The sequence below is a fragment of the Pinus tabuliformis genome, chromosome Q (genome assembly GCF_031772625.1).
Source record: "Pinus tabuliformis cultivar Carrire ecotype Pingquan chromosome Q, CPIR1, whole genome shotgun sequence".
NCBI lineage: Eukaryota > Viridiplantae > Streptophyta > Pinopsida > Pinales > Pinaceae > Pinus > Pinus tabuliformis.
The window spans coordinates 79281779-79301700 of NC_142296.1; the positions used below are offsets into that span (position 1 = coordinate 79281779).

Genomic DNA, 19922 nt, shown 5'->3' on the forward strand with positions numbered 1-19922 from the left:
TGCGAGGCCTTTGTCGCCGCACCTATCTCCTTACTGTTGTCGCCTGTCACTATCCTCCCGTCGTTTTACCACCCAGACGGTTATCTGCCACCCCTCTATTCTCGCTCCTGAACGGCTCAACGGCTTACCTGACTGTCGGCGACGGTCCTTGACGGTTACCTGGTTCTGAGGACACATTCTGTTCCAAGCAGCTGGCGATGGATCTTGACGAGGTGGACTACTCAGACTCTCCGCTGGCAGACGATTCCATCTGGCGCTCCACGTTCACGGATTTTGGAGGTATGTACAGTGAAATCTTGTCCGCTAGTTTTGAAGATCTCTCTCAATCGACGGATTCGGCCCTTCCTGCCGCTCTCCAGACAGCCGAACCCTCCACCTGGGCACCCTTCTCTGTTCCATCGCCGACATCCCTAGGGTTTCTAGCAGAGTGCCTCCACTCCTCCCCCATTGAAGCTGGCCCCTCAAATCTTCAGGCTTCTCATCCCCTCCCTCTGCTATCTGACGCTCCCCTTGAAGCCCCCCCTCCTACAGCTCCCCTCCCCCCCTCCGCGCCCCCTGCCACATCTGGCAGCTACAACCCCATCCCCCCCCTCCCGGAGGCTATCCCCTCCCCCTCTCGATCCCTCTCCCCCCTCCTCCGGTCGACACTCCTGCTGAACCTAGGGCATCAGCTAACCCTAGCCGTATGTCCTCCCACCCGAAGAAGAAACAACGATGCTTTAAATCCAGACCAGAGGACATCATTCTGAGGCTTGAAGAAGACATATAGTGGGGAGACGCGATGGATCTAGCGGACAAAGTACTTGTGGGACGCATCTGGGGCAGGAACTACTCAGCGGAAAAACTGAAGACCTGGGCAACAGAAATATGGGGACAATACCTGGCATAAATCCCCTCTGTCCAAACGTTCGTGCGAGGCTGGTTCGCGAGGGCTGACCACACGAGCTGGGTACTGTCATCCTTCTGGCACTTTGAAAAAGCTCCAGTACTTCTTAAAAGATGGACACCCCTTTTCGACCCGGAAACTGAACAAATTGGGGTCGGGCCTGTATGGGTTAGACTCCCGGGATTGCCTCTTCAGTACTGGTCCGAGGACATTTTCCGAAGAATTGGAAACTCGTTGGGCACCTTCATGGAATCGGACAAATCTTACATTGCGACGGGGATGATGGCATATGCCAGGATTCTAGTCCACCTTGACACGAGAGGAGGCCTGCAGGAACATATCACTATACAGTGGAAAACATTCTCGAGGAAGCAGAAGCTCGACTATGAAGGGATTCCTTACTGATGTAGGAGATGTCATCAAGTGGGTCACCTCTACAAGGATTTCCCCCTTCTCAAAAAGGCTCAACAGGAATCCATATTGTAGGAACAACCCACTTCAACAGGACCCCAAGCTCCTTAGGTCGCGGCAGCACCAAGGGCGGAGCACATCAAGACCTCAGACACAGTGGAGGCGCCGCTTGCACCTATTGGAAAAAAGCAGGGCAAAATCCCGATCAGGCCACCTTCTCCTCCTCTGACGCGCTCAAGGGCTGCAAAGGGCATCGTTTTTTCATCGGGTATGTCTCTTCCCCTGTTATTTCTGCATCGCATCTTGCTTCTTCTTGTATATCACTATCCTCCCATATGCCCCCTCCTGTCTGGATCCCCGGCCCCTCATCCCCTTCGGCACTTGACCTGGTGATGGGCTCCTGCCCGCCCCTTCCCCCCTCCAAATCCCTCCACCTCTATGTGACCTACCCTCTCCCTCAGGCTTCGACTTTCCTCTCCTCCTGCCCCCTTTCCTCCGTCCAATCCCGTCCCCTCCCTTCGCCCTCTCCCTCGGTAAATTCCGCTCCGAGGTACTCCACTCACTCTACTACAAAACAGAAAGAGTCGGACGCCATAGGTTTGGATTCTGCCCCCTCCATCATCTCGCCCAAGCAAGGTAGAGGCCGACCCTCCAATATTCACAAGGCTAAAGAACAAGCTGGGGACGAAGTGATCCTAGGTAAAAAAACACACCATTGAAAGGGTTCTTAGAGCAAAGGACACCCTTCCCCCCTCCCCTCCATGAAGCTCTTTTCCTTCAATTGTAGAGGGATGGCCAGTCCTGAGAAAAAGCTAGCCCTGAAGCGACTCCTCCTTTCCGAGTCGGTTGATATTATCTTCCTGCAAGAAACCCTTTGTAATATGGAATCAGCCACTTCCATCCTATGCTCTTGGCTGCATGAATGGTCTTTCGATGCTATTGATGTCTCGGGCCGCTCTGGGGGCATTGCAATTGGGTTCAAGAACCATTCGATATATCTGAAGAACATATGGGGTGGTGAGGGCTTTCTGGGGGCTGATATATACTCCAAGGAGCAGGAGGAAGAGACAAGAATCTTAAATGTTTATGGATCATGTCACAGTCGGGAACTTTTTGGTGAAATCTCCTCAGCTCCCACCTTCTCCAAAATGGGAATTTAATTCTTGGGGGAGACTTAAACTTCTCCATGGGCTTCTCAGAATCCTGGGGACATATGGCTCAGATTGACCCGCTCTCTGATTTCTTTGAGCAGCTGCTTGAGATCCACCAATGGATCGACATCCCCTCAGCCAAGATTCAATACACCTGGAGGAACAATCGGTCAGGCGACCAAAGCTTGGCCAGAAGATTGGATCGTTTTATCATCAAGGAGGCCTTTCACAACAGCCACCCAAGATCCATACAATGGGTTGGCAGTGGAGGCTTTTCGGATCATAGGCCTATCTTTCTTGAAATTGGGGAAAAACAACTGAAGCAAAAAGCTCCCTTCAAGTTCAACTCCAAATGGCTCCGAGACCCCTCCTACATTAAGCTAATATCCAACTTCTGGAAATCACACCCTATCCCTGAGGAGGAGGATCCAACAATTTGCTTTATAAAAAACCTCTCTGAATTAAAGGGACTATCCAAAGACTGGGCTCACAAAAAGAGGGAACAGGAAGACTTAATTATCTCCCAAGCAGAACAAGCAATTGCAGACCATGATTCGCTGTCGGATGGTACTTTCAACTCTCAGGAACAGAAAGCCATGTATGGATCCCTGATCAATCAGAGATCCCAAATCCTCAGAGACAGAGAGGCAAGCTGGAGATTAAGAAGCAGAGCAATCTGGATTAGGGAAGGAGATGAAAACACAAAATTCTTCCACCGCTTTGCTAATGGTCGGAAAACGATCAATACTATCTGGGAGCTGCAAAATGACTAGGGACACCTAGTGAACAACTCCAGAGAACTAGCCTCAATGGCCACCTCACACTTCAGGAACATCTATGAGGCCCCGAGGGAAGCCAACCTGCTAGAGATTATGCGAGTTGCCGAGCTCTTTCCCAGGTTTGTGGATGACGAGGATGCTAAAGATCTCATCAAGGAGGTCACATTAGGGGAGCTAGAAGCCACCATGCGAGGTTTCCAAAAAGAGAAGAGCCTGGGACCTGACGGTTGGACCATCGAATTCTACCTTGCTTTCTTTGATCTACTGGGCCAGGACCTCCTCAGGGATATCAACCATTGCAACCGCTCAGGAAAGATCCCCTCAGCCATCAAAGCCACTTTCATAGCCCTCATCCCCAAGTTCGACAAGCCAGCCTCTTACAATGACTTCAAGCCCATCTCACTCTGTAACTGCCTTTATAAGATCATGGCCAAAATCCTCGCAAATAGGCTAAAGCCCATCCTCTCGGCTCATATTTCCCCTGAACAGTTTGCATTCCTTCAGCATCGCCAGATCCATGAAGCTATTGGCACCGCACAGGAGCTCCTTCACTCAATGCATAGCAGGAGACTGAAGGGAATGATATTAAAGGTGGATCTCTCCAAAGCTTTCGATAGGGCAAGCCTTCTCTACATTCGAATGCTTCTTACACACCTGGGGTTTCCCTACTTGTACATAGAAAGGATAATGAGCTGTATAACTGAAGTGTCGTATAGCATCCTCCTTAATGGCTCCCCTTCACCCTTCTTTACTGCAGAAAGAGGTCTCAGGCAGGGGTGCCCCTTATCTCCCCTACTTGTCCTGCTCATCATGGAAGGTCTAAGCCGATTGATAGGAACAAAACACAGGAGAGGCAGGATCACTGGTATAAAGATAACGGAAAATTGCTCTCTCACTCACCTACTGTTTGTAGATGATGTGCTCATTTTCTTAAATGGCAGCTTGACCAACTCTTCGTCCATGCAGTATGTTTTCGACCTTTTTCAGAAAGCTACTGGTATGATCATAAATATTCAAAAATCCTCCCTCACAGAGATAGGCTGTACACAACATGAGATTCTTTACATCCGACACCGGTTCCCCTTCCCACCACACCAGATGGAGGAAGGGCTGAAATATCTAGGATTCAGAATAAAACATGGAGGATACAAGATTGCTGACTGGACTTGGATTATTGCAAAGGTGGAAAAGAGATTAAATATCTGGTATAACAGATACCTTTCCAGGGCTGGAAGACTCACCCTCATCAAAGCAGTTCTGGAAGCAACCCCTGTTTACTGGATGTCATTGGCCTGGATTCCAAGAGGAATCCTCGACAGACTACAAAAGATCTGCTGCAGATTCTTATGGAAAGGGAAAAAACAGGGAAACCTCTTTGCATGGGTTAAATGGGATACTATAGCTAGACCAAAGAAATGGGGAGGTTGGGGAATAAAAAGATTAGAGGTATTTGCAAAAGCTTTGGCAGCAAAGTTAGGATGGCAGCTCATCACCACTCATAGCCTCTGGACAAAAGTGGTTTATGAAAAATACATCGCTCCGGAAAACATATTCGGCTGGATTCGCAGGGAACACAGAGGGAGCGGAAGGCACTCCAATATATGGAAAGTTGTCCTCAATTCTCTCCCACTTATCCGAGATGGTTTAACATGGAGGATACACCAGGGACAAGCTGTACGCTTAGGAACGGATCCCTGGATCGGGTGCGGGAACGCCCATCGCCTCCCTGCACCATTAATTTCCTATCTCCAGGATATGGGCATCTCCCACATAGCCCACATTGCAGACCATGCAAGCACCACCCCTTTCCAGCAAGCCTGGAAGTCAGCACATGATCTCCACATTCCGGGACAGTGGAGGCATGACTGGGAGATGTACATTGAAGCCCTCACTCAAGCTCACATAAGGATAACAGAAGGAGAAGATGAGATTGTATGGGCACTCGCAAAAAATGGAACCTATACCCCCAAGGAAGGCTACTTAAAGCTCATACAATCTGTACAGCCTGAAAATGTCCAGCCTTGGTGGAAAGTGCTATGGAAACTCAAAGCGGCCCCCAGAACGCATATGCTCATGTGGACCATACTGTTCAATAAAATTCCCACTGGCGCAAACTTAATGAAACGATCATTCCATGGACCCTTCTGGTGTCATCTATGCAGGTGCAATGAGGAAGACACGGATCATCTTTTCCTAACCTGCCCTATTGTCTCTACTCAATGGTCCCTCATAATCTCATCCTCTCCATCTTTCAACAAATGGCAAGGTCAGAACACATCAGAAGCCTGGCTGTATTGGCTAGAGAAACACAAAGGTAGAGAAAGGAACCTACCTCTCCTCATGTGCTGGGCCATCTGGACGGCCAGGAACCGAGCTATTTTTGACCATAGAGACCCCATCTGGCCTACCATCAGATCCCAGGTCCTTGCCGATTATGAATTACTCCTGGAAGACCTCACTCAGCCCTCCCTTAGAACCATCATCCCTGAGCACATTGACAAAACCTCCCCATGGGCCTATTTTGATGGCTCGGCCCAAGCTGAAGGCTGCGAAGGAGGAGCCCTCCTCTAACTCAGGGAGGGCCACTGCTTCCATATACAGATGCACCTGGGAAGGGGCACTAATAACTATGCTAAATTGACCACGGCCAAACATCTTATACATTTTGCTCTTGAGAAAGGTTGCACAAAGCTACAACTGTTTGGAGATTCAAAACTTGTCTGCAACTGGATAAATAGAACCTCGCACTGCTCTGCTTTTTCGTTGAGTCACATTCTGGATGAGACTCACAGGTTCATATACTTATTTGAGATTTGAACATTTTGCTTGTCAACATATTTACAGGGAGCGCAACTCAAGGGTGGACCTCTTATCAAAACAAGCAGCGCAAAGGCAAGAAGAAGACTGGCTGATACAGGAAGAGTTGGATGGACTTTTCCATCAACACTATCACAGACCTTTTGTCGACCCGCGCTTTCTCTGGAGGATATAGTCACGAGGATGTTTATTTTCTTTTTCCATGTTACAGAACTATATACAGATTGTTTTTTTTATGATACTTTTTTGGCACACAGACAAAGCTAGAAGACAGCGGCTGCTGTTAACTATCGGAAATATTTTGAACACATTACAGAACCATCAGACATATCTCTTTTATTTGGATGAACTGCAGATGTTTACTTATTGTGTTTTCAAACAGCATGTCTCCCTGCGTGGAGCACATTTTGTTACTTCTGTATAAATTTTGGTAAATGACACATCTGAAAACTGAACTCCCTGCATGGAGGAAAACTGTTAACATCATCTGTACAGGGTTGTAGACAACATTTTTGCTACTATCTTGTGGAGGCGATCAGCCTCATCATGCATATGCCTTGGCATCTACAGAATGTAATTTCTTTTATCTAATAGAAGTTACGACTTTTTCTACGAGAAAAGATAATGCAATATAACTCAAAGCAGAATACTATAACCTACTTCTACTATCAATTTGCGGAAGCTTAAAGATCAAGCTTAACAATATAGCGAGAAGAAGAAGAACCAATGGCACAATACACATGAAAATACTTTGGGGAAAGTCTCAGATAAAAACCCCACACTATTGTATTGTCATACATGGTGGAAATACATAGGAATTATACAAAGCCTTAGCTCTCACATCTAGCCAACTCTCAGTACAATCCTCACTGATGCTCACAGGCAATCTTGGCTTCTCTTGAGCCTTCCTCTCTGCCCTCCAAGCTCCTATTTCCTGGTGTTGTTCCTTGTGGATGATTAGCCTATTACCAAGTGGAAAAACAAGCCTTCAAAATTGCGCAATCCTCAAGGATGAATCCTTGACTGCATGCATGAGTTTTCTCCATGAGAAAACATATGAAACTGATAGTACATTGTCCTTGAACATTAATCTCAACTGGGTATTTCTTAGAATAAACATGCATGAATTTCTAATGAGGGAATCTTCAGTTAACTGGAGTAGCACTAGTTGAGTGCATTAATGCATCAACTAATTGTTAACTCACTATTAGTTCCTCAAACCGTTTGGAACTAATTTAACTAGAATTAACTTAGTAAATTGAGTTAACTAATTACATCTCAAATATAACTCAATCTTATCTCCTTAATTTAAGGGATAACTCCTGCATGACTTTAGAAAGACTTCTAACTTGAATTTATCCAACTAATTAATTTAAAATTAATTAACTAATTATTTCCAAGTAGCTGTTAAGACTAAATTCAATTTTAATTCACAATTTAATTCAAGGAAAAATTAAATTGGAATATTCTTGTTGCCATATTTCAACACTCCCTCTCAACAAGAAAGGCATTATCTACCACCCCGGTACTGTCTCTATGGAACTCAAATTTACACTCTGACAATGCCTTTTTCAAAATGTCAGCATCTTGCTCCTCTGTCGAAATATACTGCAGCAACATGATCCTCGTCAATACACAGTCTCTGAGATGATGATACTGGATGTTGATGTGCTTTGACCTATCATGAAATATTGGATTCTCAGAGAGTTTGATACAACTTTGATTATCAGAATAGATCACAGTTGGAACCATCCTTTGATCAAACAAACCAACTAGGATTTTCTGCATCCAGATGGCCTCACATGTTGCTTGACTTGCAGCCATTTATTCTGCCTCTGCTGAGCTGAGTGCAACCGACCTCTGTTTCCTGTTGTACCAAGAAACTACCACTGACCCAAGGTTGAAAATCCCTCCTGACGTTCTCTTCCGATCTGATGGACTCCCTGCCCAATCTACATCAGTGAAGCCCTATAGCTTCACTCCCTCTGTCCGTCTGTACCATAATCCATACTGAGATGTGCCTCTGAGGTATCTCAATACATGCTTTTTCGCCTTCCAAAACATATTGGTAGGCTGAACCATCACTTGACTCAGTTGGTTCACTGCATAGCACAAATCTAGTCGTGTGTTCATTAAGTACCTCAGTGAACCCACAAGTTGCCTGTACACAGTAGCCACTACCACTTCTCTTGAAGTAGCAACCTCCTTCCTCCAGTTACCTGCTAGAGGAGTCTGCATGGGCTTGCACTTCTCCATGTGGAATCTCCTGAGTATCTCGTTGGCATACTTACCCTGAGAAATAAACAACTCCACATCCTTCTATCACACTTCTATGCCAAGGAAGTAATGCATGAGACCCATGTCTTTCATCTCGAATTCTCTTGCAACGTCCTCCTTGCAAGACACGATCAACTGATCATCACCAATCAATATGAGATCATCAACATAAAGTACGATGATCAACAGCTTACCTTTCACCACGATGTGGTACAGATTTGCATCCGCTTCACTCTTTGTGAAGCCCAACCTGGTGAAGCAGTTGTCTATCCTGGTGTACCAAGCACAAGGTGCTTGCTTCAGCCCATACAATGCTCTCTTGAGTCGGCACACATGCGACTCGCGATCGAAGGTCTCAAAACCTTCCGGCTGCTCTATGTACACCTCTTCCTCAATTTGGCCATTGAAGAATGCAGTCTTCACATCCATCTGATGGATCTTCCAACCCATCTGTGCTGACAATGCCAACATGGACCTGATAGATGAGTACCTTGCAACAGGAGAAAAAGTCTCATCATAGTCAATCACCTTGACCTGTGAAAATCCATGAGCAACAAATCTTGCCTTATGCTTCTCCACACTACCATAAGCATCTTGCTTTACCTTGTAAAGGCAATGGGAACTCACAACTGACTTGTTCTCCAGTCTCGGAACCACGTCCCAAACTGTTGCGAACTATGGAGTCATACTCCTCCACCATAGCATCAACCCAAATCGGCTGCTGCACTGCTTCCTCAAAGGAAGATGGCTTGGTCTCAATACATTCCCCAGTAAGGGCCATGTATCCAGTGTACCTCTCAGGTGACCTCCTCTATCTATGCTAAGAAGATGGTGCTCCCACATTCTCTCTCGCATCCTTCAACAATCTGTGAGCTTCTCTTGTGCGCTTCCATCCATCTTTGGAAGACTCTGCTTGAGTGGATGTCTCCACTCCTGGAACCTCTGCATGCAACTTCTCCACATCAGTCTGAGGCTCCTCCTCCTTAGGAACCAACAGTTCCTCCACAGCCTGTAGTTGGAGCTCCCTCTCAAGGGAAACTCACATGGCCTTCTGCTCATCAAACTTGAGATCTCTACGAACCACTGTCCTCCGACTGGTAAGAAAGTACACCCAATAGTTGTGAGGTGTATCAGTGTACCCCACAAATATCCCCAACTCTGCTGTCAGCTCAAGCTTCTTTCGTGCATCCTTTGTCACATGGCAATATACCGATGAGGCAAAGATCCTAAAGTGACCCACATCTAGTCTCTTACCGGAGAAAGCTTCCTCCAGTGTCTTCATCCCAAGTATGCAATGTGGGATTTTATTCGGCAAATAGACCGCTGTGTTGCATGCCTCAGCCCACAAGTGAAGTGGTAAGCCTTAGTCATGCAACATTGCCCGTGCTACTCCTACAATAGTTTTGTTCTTCCTCTCGGCCACCCCATTCTGCTATGGGTTATGAGGTGTCATCAACTCTCGTTTAATTCCTTCCACTGCACAGAAGTCCTTAAACTCTTGAGAGACATATTCTCCACTGCTATCGCTTCTCAATGCCTTGATCTTCTTCCCTGACTCTTTCTCGACCAAAGCTTTGAACTCACAAAACTTTGTGAAAGTTTGGTCCTTCTTCTGCATTAAATAAATCCAACATTTACGAGAATAGTCATCAATGAAAATCACATAATACCTTTGCTTCGATGTGGATGCTGTCGAGAATGATCCACACAAATCAGTATGAACTCGCTCTAAGATAGCCTCTGCTTGACTATCTCGATCACGAAAGGAAGACTTGGTGTACTTTCCCAAGGTACAACCTTTGCATGTGTCAACTTGCTCAAGTTTACCTTTGGGAAGTCCTGTAGATATCTGTTGCATTATCTTCAAAGCCCTATGATGCAAATGTCCAAACCGCCTATGCCACAACTAACCAATGTCTTGCCTTTGCACCCATTCTAATTTCGTACTCAATGTTGCACAATCATCTACCTCTAGTTTATAAAGATTCTTCACCCGAATCCCTATCCTCTTGGTCTGACCCATGGCTATGTGTCTTAGGAACGCCTTTCCTTTACTGAAGACAACACCGTAGCCTTTGTCCTCTAACATCGCGACTGATACCAAGTTCTTCTTCAGTCCAGGCACATACATCACATCTTTCAAGGTGAGACGAGCTCCATGATCCCTCTGAAAATAAACCGTGCCCACTCCTGAAACACTATACATTCCTTCGTCACCCATCTCTATGCGCATCTTAAGGTCTTTCTCCTCCAAGGCACTGAATAAATTTTTATCACTGGTCATGTGGAATGATGCTCCATTGTCAAGATACCAGACACAACCCATCATCAATGACACCATGCATGCGATGAGGGTAAAGTCCATTTCAAACTGAGAGGCTAATGCCTCACCTTCCGATCCTTTCGAGGATCCCTTCTTGGACTCCTTCAATGGGCAATTATTTGCATAATGTCCCATATTGTGACAGTTAAAGCATCTTAATTTAGACATGTCACCCTTCTTCCCTCCATGAGAAGAATTCTATTTGAAATGGGAAGTCTTCCCCTTCCCTTTCCTTGCCTTACTTGCTAAGCCCAAATTTTCTTCATCATCATTCTTGGATGAAGAACCATCGCATGTGCTCCTCCTGATCTCCTCCTGCATAAGATCCGACCACATTCATTCCCAATCCAGCAGTTTCTCCCTTCCATTCATAGAGTCCTGGTAGCTATTCCAACTCTTTGGAAGGCCAAGGAAAGCGAAGCTCACCATATCATCATCGGCAATAGTTATTCCCACACTTCCAATCTCATCTTTGTAGGTGGTGAGCTTGTTCAGATATGTGGAAATAATATTTCCCTTCTCCATCTTGATTCTTTGAAGCTTATCCTTCAGCACAAATTTCTTCTGGTCGCTACTATTTTGATAGAGGTCCTTCAGTGTCTTCCACATTGAAAATGGAGTATCCTTGTTATGAAACCAGCTCAAGAAAAGATAGAAAAGATAGATCAACGCCTTAGAATTCAGCCTCTTCGAGGGGGCATCCTCCTTTACATTACATAAATGAACAATTCTTCGATGATTCAAATGACAAAACCTCCTTTCTATATATAGGAGTCTAAGGAGTCACAATATAATCCAGCTGACCTAACAATAATAATATAAAGCCACAAAAATAACAATAGAGGGATTCTATGGGGCACAGAAATAACAACATGGAGGTAATAGGGGCACAACAATATAAATAAGGGGTATAACTACAATAGTAATGGGGTAATCACTAGTATTATAGGGACCCAACATGCCCCTCTCCTTCAAAAAAAGTGTTGTCCTCAACGCTTGAGTAGTTATAGATACTTCTGCATAAAATTATCATCCTCCCATGTGGAATCTTCAGCGGATAAGTTCTTCCACTTGATAAGATACTCTGAAATTGATCGATTTCGTAGCTGTCGAGTTCTTGTTTCTATGACTACTTCCGGTTCCAATATAATTTTTCCTTCCTCGTCAAGTTCTGGCAATATTGTTTGAACTGGGAGCTTGTCGCCTATAACCTTCTTTAAACATGAAACATGGAAAACTGGCTGCAATCGAGAAGCTACAGGAAGCTCCAATTTGTATGCCATAGTACCAATCTTTTGCAACACCTTGTACGGACAATAATACTTTGGTGATAATTTATTATCCTTCTTAGCTTGCTTTAGGGACATTTGCTTATATGGTTGTAGCCATAGGAATACCCAATCACCTACATCAAAACTTCTTTCACTGCGATGTTGATCTGCCTGTTGTTTCATTCTATTTTGTGACAACACGAGGTTATCCTTTAAGAGTTGGAGGACTTGTTGTTGATGTTCGATGTGATGTTCCACTGCCTGAACCTTAGAATTTTCTCTTAAATATGATGTGATGGATGGTGGTTGATACCCATAAAGTGCCATAAATGGGATCATTTTTGTTGCTGTATGGAAGGAAGTGTTATACCACCATTCAGCCAGAGGCAACCATTTGACCCATTGTGTCTGTTTATTAGAAACAAAGCAACGAAGATATCCTTCCAAACATTTGTTTACTATCTCAGTTTGCCCATCAGATTGAGGATGATAAGATGAGCTATGAGCTAACTGAGTACCAAGACAAGAAAATAATTCTGTCCAAAAATTTCCAATGAAAATGGGATCTCTGTCACTTACAATAATCTTTTGGTTTCCATGTAGCTTTTGAATTGTTTCCATAAATGCAGTAGAAACTGTACTGGCTTTAAATGGATGTGATAATGCACAAAAGTGTGCATACTTGGTAATTCTGTCAACTACCACCATGATTACACTCTTTCCCTCAGACTTGGGTAAACCTGTGATAAAATCCATTGAAACTGCCTCCCAACGTTGGCTTGGAATGGATAAAGGTTGTAATAGACCCGGTGTCTTAATTGTTTCAACTTTATTTTGTTGGCAAACCAAACATTCCACCACAAACTTTTGAATATCTGATTTAAGGCCATCCCAAAAAAATTCCTTCTTAACCCTATGGTAAGTTTTTAAAAATCCTGAGTGCCCTCCTAAGGGAGAAGTGTGCAATTCCATAAGAATATTTTGTTTTAGCTGGGAATTCTTACAGAGGTATAAGCGATATTTGTACCATAACGAATCATTTTGACAGCTAAATGTACCAGACGTACTGGAATTTTGTTGTAGCTTTCGAATAAGTGCCCACACTTCTTCATCATTCTTCCATTCCTCCCTTGCTTCGTTTATCCAATCTGGTTGGATAATAGAAATGGCGCACAACAATGCTTCCACATCCTCATCCTTTCTTGAGAGTGCATCTGCCACCACATTTTGCTTCCCTTTTTTGTAGATGATTTCAAAGTCATAACCCAACATCTTTGTGACCCACTTTTGTTGCTCTTCAGAGGATAATCTTTGTTCTAAAAATTATTTAAGGCTATCATGATCCGTTTTTACCTTGAAGTATCTTCCCATTTGGTAGGGTCGCCATTTCTTAAGTGCATGGAGTATTGCCAACATTTCCTTCTCATAAATAGCTTTGCTTAAAAACTTTCCCTTGATTGGACGACTTTCAAAAGCAATGGGTCTTTCATCTTGCATTAGAACAGCACCAATTCCATTTCTTGAAGCATCACATTCCACAATAAAGGTTTTTGTGAAGTCCGATGTAGCTAAGACCGGTGCTTGGCACATTGCCTCTTTAAGATGTTCAAAGGCCTTTGTTGCTTCCGGAGTCCATGAAAATGCATCTTTCTTCAATAATGTTGTTAGAGGTGCTGCTATTCTCCCATAATTCTTAACAAATTTGCGATAATACCTTGTCAACCCAAGAAATCCTCGCAGATGCTTTATGGATGTGGGGATTTTCCATTCCTTAATGGCTTTAATTTTTCTAGGGTCTACCTTAACTCCTTCATGAGATACAATATGACCCAAATATTCCACCTCCTGGACTCCAAAGAAACATTTGGATCTTTTTTCATATAATTGTTTCTCCTCCAATAGTTTTAGCACCTTGTCAACATGTTCAACATGATGCTTCCAAGACTTGCTATAGATTAGTATATCATCAAAAAATACTAACACAGATTTTCTAAGGAATGGTTTGAAAATTGAATTCATCAAACCTTGAAATGTTGAAGGTGCATTGGTAAGGCCAAAAGGCATGACCAAAAATTCATAATGACCCTCATGAGTTCTAAATGCCGTTTTCGAAATGTCTTCAATCTTCATTCTGATTTGATGATATCCCGAACGAAGATCCAACTTGGTGAAGTAAATTGATCCATGCAATTCATCCAGTAATTCATCAATGACAGGAATGGGGAACTTATCTTTAATAGTGAGCTTGTTGAGCTCCCTATAATCCGGACACATGCGCCATGATCCATCCTTCTTGTGCACCAATACTACTGGATCAGAGAAAGAAATTTGACTTGGTTGAATTATACCAGCCTCTAACATTTCTGCAACCATACGTTCAATTTCACTTTTTTGGACATAGGGATATCTATATGGCCTGATGTTTAGAGGAACACTTCCTGGAATCAGATGAATAGCATGATCATGATCACGCATAGGTGGGAGACCTTTGGGAGTCTCAAATACCATGGAATGATTGTCCAGGACTTTTTGGAGATTTGGAGAAATAGATGATTCCAATGTGGAAACATCTAGCGAACATAATTGTGCAATTACACCTCTTTGCTCCTTTTTTAGAAGCTTTGTCATACCATTAGAGCTGATTATCTTTCCTGGTTTCCCTGCAATACCCCTTAATTCAACTTCCTTTCCTTCCATAGAAAATTTGATGAAAAGTTCTTGAAAATTAAAAGCTATTGTACCCAAGGATTGTAGCCATTGGACTCCTAGTACAACATCAGCACCTCCCATTGGAATGGAAAGCATTGGGTTAGTCAATACATATTCTCCCATGGATAGCTTGATATTATGGCACCTTCCAGAGCAATTTATTGTTCCTCCATTTGCAATCATCCGTTGACACTCTGGTGCTGGATATAGGAAGCAATTCAATTCTTTTGCTACCCTACAATGAATAAAATTGTGGGTGCTTCCTGAATCAATCAACACTATTACCTTTTTCTTCTTGATTTGTCCTTCTATCTTGATGGTTTAAGGAGTGGTAATTCTCGCCAATGCATTACAAGATATGGTCGGATTTATTTTTTCTTCATCTAGGCTTTGTTCCTGGAGTATATCTTCTTCTTTTGAACTTTCTTGCTCCTTTTCTTCTTCCTCTTCATAATCTATGTAGAATAATTTCTTCTCAGCACACTTATGACCTTTAGTGTATTTGCTATCACAACTGTAACAAAGCCCTTTTGCTCTTTTTTCTTCCAATTGTTGTGGTGTCAACCTTATATGTTGTGGAAGACTAGGGGCAACAAAACTTCCGTCTTTATAGTTGTGAGTGGTATGCTTCCTGGTTGCCATAATTTTGCTTTCCATTTTTCTTGCTAACCCGAATGCCTTCTCTAATGAATCAGGTTCCCAAAGGCGAACATCATGTTGGATATTATCCTTTAAAGACCCTATGAACACATGAATCCTATGCTCCTCTGGAATATCTTTTACCCTTATGTTCAATTTTTGGAACTCCTCAATGTGCTCCATTACTGAACCCTTTTGTTTGAGACTTATCAATTGGCTAAAAAAAGTGTTGCTTTTTGTATCTTCATAATGTGCTATCAATCCTTCTGTAAAAATTGCCCAAGTGATAATTTTTTTACGAGAGCAAAGCCATTGATACCATACAAACTGATTTGGTTCCAAATATACAGTTTCCATACGTACCTTTTGTGTGTTTTGCACATTATTGAGATCGAAGAACTGCTCCATCTGTAATATCCATGTGGCGGGAACCTTGCCATCAAACTTCCTCATATCAATTTTTGGAATATGGTGGGTCTTCGATCCAACATTAGAGTCTATGGAATCATGATTAACATTACTTTTGTTCACATCATGAGTTTCCTTTACAACCTTTTCACCATTAGTAAGTATTTCTTGTAGAAAATTTGTCAAATCTGTCTTCAAATCTGCCATGTCTGTCTTCAAATCTGTCTTCAAATCTGCCATGTCTCTCTTCAAATTTGTCTTCGAATCATCCATCTTAGCTTCCATGCCCTTTATCTTAGATTCCATGCCATTTATCTTAGATTCCACGCCATTTATCTTATCTTCTTTTAGCTTTTGTGAGCGTGACATTTGTTGCACTTGTTCTTGTAATTTTGATATATCATGTAGCATTTCTTCCTCTTCTTCATGAGTCATGCTAGAGCTTTAAGGTTCCTTACTAGGTGTTTGCATTTTCTTTCCTCGGGGCATTAGTTACCGATAATAATTCTTTACTATGCCCTTTGAATTCCGTTAAACCAAGCTTACACAAAAATTTAAAAAAAAAAACTACACACCTTTTTTCACTTTATAGAAACCTGATATTGAATCTGATGTATCTCTGTAATTTCGGATCATCCAGTTCTGAAATTATGAACTGTAGTAGCCTTCTACGTCCTCTTTCCAATGCCACAAGTCTGACCCAAATTGGATTCTCCAAGAAAGAGTTATGTGAAATCTCGCACAGTGACTTGCTTCTAGACTAGTTCAGTAGAGCGAACTTGTACGACATGCCACGAGTCACTGTTTCAACCTTTGGATCTGAAACATGCACACAAGAAACTAAAATCCGTCCTCTTTCTGCAACTTCTTACGAAATTTCAATCTGATCCCCAAAGAGAAAGTTATGACGATTTTCCCCAGGTCACTTGTCTTTAATGTAATTCAGGAGTCTGTAAAAAGACCAAATTCCTTAGATCATATCTCCGCAAATATCGCGCGAAAAGCTCTGAAATTCAGACCCGAGGTTCATCGCGATTTATTCTCAAATGGGTTTTTTTTGTGACTTCTGAAACGTCACAGAAAAAATGTTATATCGAAAATTCCACGATGACCGGTTTGGAGCAGCGAAACCCTAGAATCCAAAGCTCTGATACCAAATGTTATGAAACCAGCTCAAGAAAAGATAGATCAACGCCTTAGAATTCAGCCTCTTCAAGGGGGCATCCTCATTTACATTACATAAATGAACAATTCTTCGATGATTCAAATGAAAAAACCTCCTTTCTATATATAGGAGTCTAAGGAGTCACAATATAATCCAACCGACCTAACAATAATAATATAAAGCCACAAAAATAACAATAGAGGGATTCTATGGGGCACAAAAATAACAACATGGGGGTAATAGGAGCACAACAATATAAATAAGGGGTATAACTATAATAGTAATGCGGTAATCACTAGTATTATAGGGACCCAACAATCCTTCCCACGGAGACTCAAGACAATATGGTCTCGAACTCCCTCAAGGATGATCTGTCTCACCTTTGCCACACACTTCTTCCACTCAGTCAACTCTTATGCATTAGTTGAAGCTAACTTTGGGATTTCTTGATCAATGAATTCCTTCAAGCCATTGTCTTCTAATACATTAACCTCCATTCTATCTTTCCATGCTATGTAATTCGAGCTACTTTCTAAGGCATACTCGAGTCTCAAGCCATAGAACGCCATTGGCCAACCTTGAAGTATGATATGATTTCAATTTGCACCTGCAACCCTGAACTTCAAACTTCGAATTCTCTTCTCAATATATTGTTCATAACTCTGATACCATGTAGAAAATCTATGATAGGTTAACTCAATAATGCAATATAAATCAAAGAAGAATATTATAACCTACTTCTACTATCAATTTGCGGAAGCTTAAAGATCGAGCTAAACAATATAACCAAAAGAAGAAGAATCAATGGCACAATACACATGAAAATAATTTGGGGAAAGTCTCAGATAAAACCCCACACTATTGTATTGTCATACATGGTGGAAATACATAGGAATTATACAAAGCCTTAGCTCTCACAGCTAGCCAGCTCTTAGGACAATCCTCACAGATGCTCACAGAAAATATTGGCTTCTCTCCAACCTTCCTCTCTTCCCTCAAGCTCCTATTTCCTTGCATTGTTCCTTGTGGATGATTAGCCTACTACCAAGTGGAAAAACAAGCCTTCAAAACTACGAAATCCTTAAGGATGAGCCCTTGACTGCATGCATGAGTTTTCTCCATGAGAAAACACATGCAACTAATAGTACATTGTCCTTGAACATTAATCTCAATTAGTTCTTTCTTAGAATAGACATGCATGAGTTTCTGATGAGGGAATCTTCAGTTAACTAGAGTAACCCTAGTTGAGTGCATTAATGCATCCACTGACTATTAACTCACTATTAGTTCCTCAAATAGTTTGGAACTAATTTAACTGGACTTAACTCAGTAAACTGAGTTAACTAATTACAACTCAAATATAACTCAATCTTATCTCCTTAATTTAAGGGATAACTCTTGCATGACTTCAGAAAGACTTCTAACTTGAATTCCTCCAACTAATTAATTTAAAATTAATTAATTAATTATTTCCAAGTAGTTGTTAAGACTAAATTCGATTTTAATTCACAATTTAATTCAAGGACAAATTAAATTGGAATATTCTTGTTGCCATATTTCCACACGTTGATAATCCCTTTCTTTCTGAGAGGGAGTGTTGAAAATGCAGCAAGACAATACCAGTTTGACATTGCCTTGGTCAAACTAGAGAAAATTTGAATTTCTATTTCAGCAGAAACCTTGGAAGTAGTTAACTGATGTGACATGGCACTTGTCACTCATTTAACTCAGTTAATTCAAGTTGGGGAAGTGAGTTCAGTCAGTATGATTGATTGCTAATTTGTAGAAAATCGTTTCAGTTAATTTGAGTTATTGTTAGTTTAACTAGTTCTAACTGTCAGAAGAACTAGTGGAGGAAGTGGAACTTCAATCACAATCAGTGATCAACTAGTTAATTGATCAATCAACCCAAAATAATTGTTGCATGCAGAGAATTCGAGTTACCCAGTTGAGATGGAGATTCTAAGGTAGCGTACTATTAGTTCTAACATATTCCAATGTGTACATGAGGTGCATGCAGTTAGAGGAAGGACCTAAGGGAATTATGCAATTCAATAGTGGGAAATTCCTAAATAATAGGGGCTAATTTCCTAGAAGAACAATGCAAGGAAAGAGGAGCTTGGAGGGGTTGAAAATTGGCTAAGTGTTGTCCAGAGTTAGGCAGTCAAGCAAAGGGATAGACTATACACTTGCAGGTTGTGCTCAGGCTTGAGAAAGCATATGTATTCATCTCTATTCTGCAATTAATGCAATACAAATAGGAAGGGGTTTTGAGCAGTTGCTTTCCCTAGATAAATCTTTGTGCATGTGTGATGTTTTTTTTGCATGTCTATGATTTGTGTTCTAGATGGTGATTTAACTTCCACATATCGGTAGAGTAGCTTCAAGTCTTGTGATTTAGTAAATTTCATGAGAAGTTTTGAATCTACACATTAATTTCTACATTGCATTCACGAATTTAAATTTGTATTTAGTTGCATGAGCATTTTAGCCTTGTTGCATGCATTCATTTAAAATTTTGGTATCACATTTATGTTGGTTCAATTTGTGGTGGTGTGTTTTAGTGTGTGATATGGGGGCATTACAAGTGAGTAGGCCTTGCGAACCTTGAAAAACAAAAATCTTCCTAATGGATTGAATAATTGTGCTCTTGAATTTGATTTTTGTGAGCATTGCATATATGGAAAACATAATCATGTTTTATTTTATTCTGGTTTTCACAAATCTTTATGGTTGTTGGACTTGATTCATTCTGATGTACAATTAAATTTCCTTTAATTTGAAAGGCTTTGTATTATGTCACTATTATTCATTGATGATTTTCTAGAAGGACATGGGCATTTTTCTTAGAACTAAATTTGAGGATTTTAGTCAATTTAAGGAGTTTAAATATTTCTTGGAAAATCATATTAATAGGAAAATTAAGTTGTTGAGGACTAATAATGGTGGTGAGTTTTGTTCTGCAAAGTTTGATAATTTTTGGAAGGAGAATAACATTGAAAGACATAAAACAACTCCATACACCCTTTAGCATAATGGATTCATTGAAAAATACATGAGTAGAACATTGATAGAGAGAGCTAAGA

The 19922-nt window shown here is 41.8% G+C and overlaps 1 protein-coding gene across 1 annotated transcript; it reads left to right on the plus strand.

Annotated features, from left to right (window-relative positions):
• Positions 1-2510: 2510 nt before the first annotated feature.
• LOC149218351 (uncharacterized) lies at positions 2511-3221 on the plus strand. The gene has a single exon (XM_089386538.1). The coding sequence runs from the start codon at positions 2511-2513 to the stop codon at positions 3219-3221; it is 711 nt and encodes a 236-aa protein (XP_089242664.1).
• The last annotated feature ends 16701 nt before the right edge of the window (positions 3222-19922 follow it).

Excerpts from the sequence above, each read along its gene's own strand:
- LOC149218351 (XM_089386538.1), top strand. The coding sequence starts at position 2,511 with ATGGCTCAGATTGACCCGCTCTCTGATTTCTTTGAGCAGCTGCTTGAG.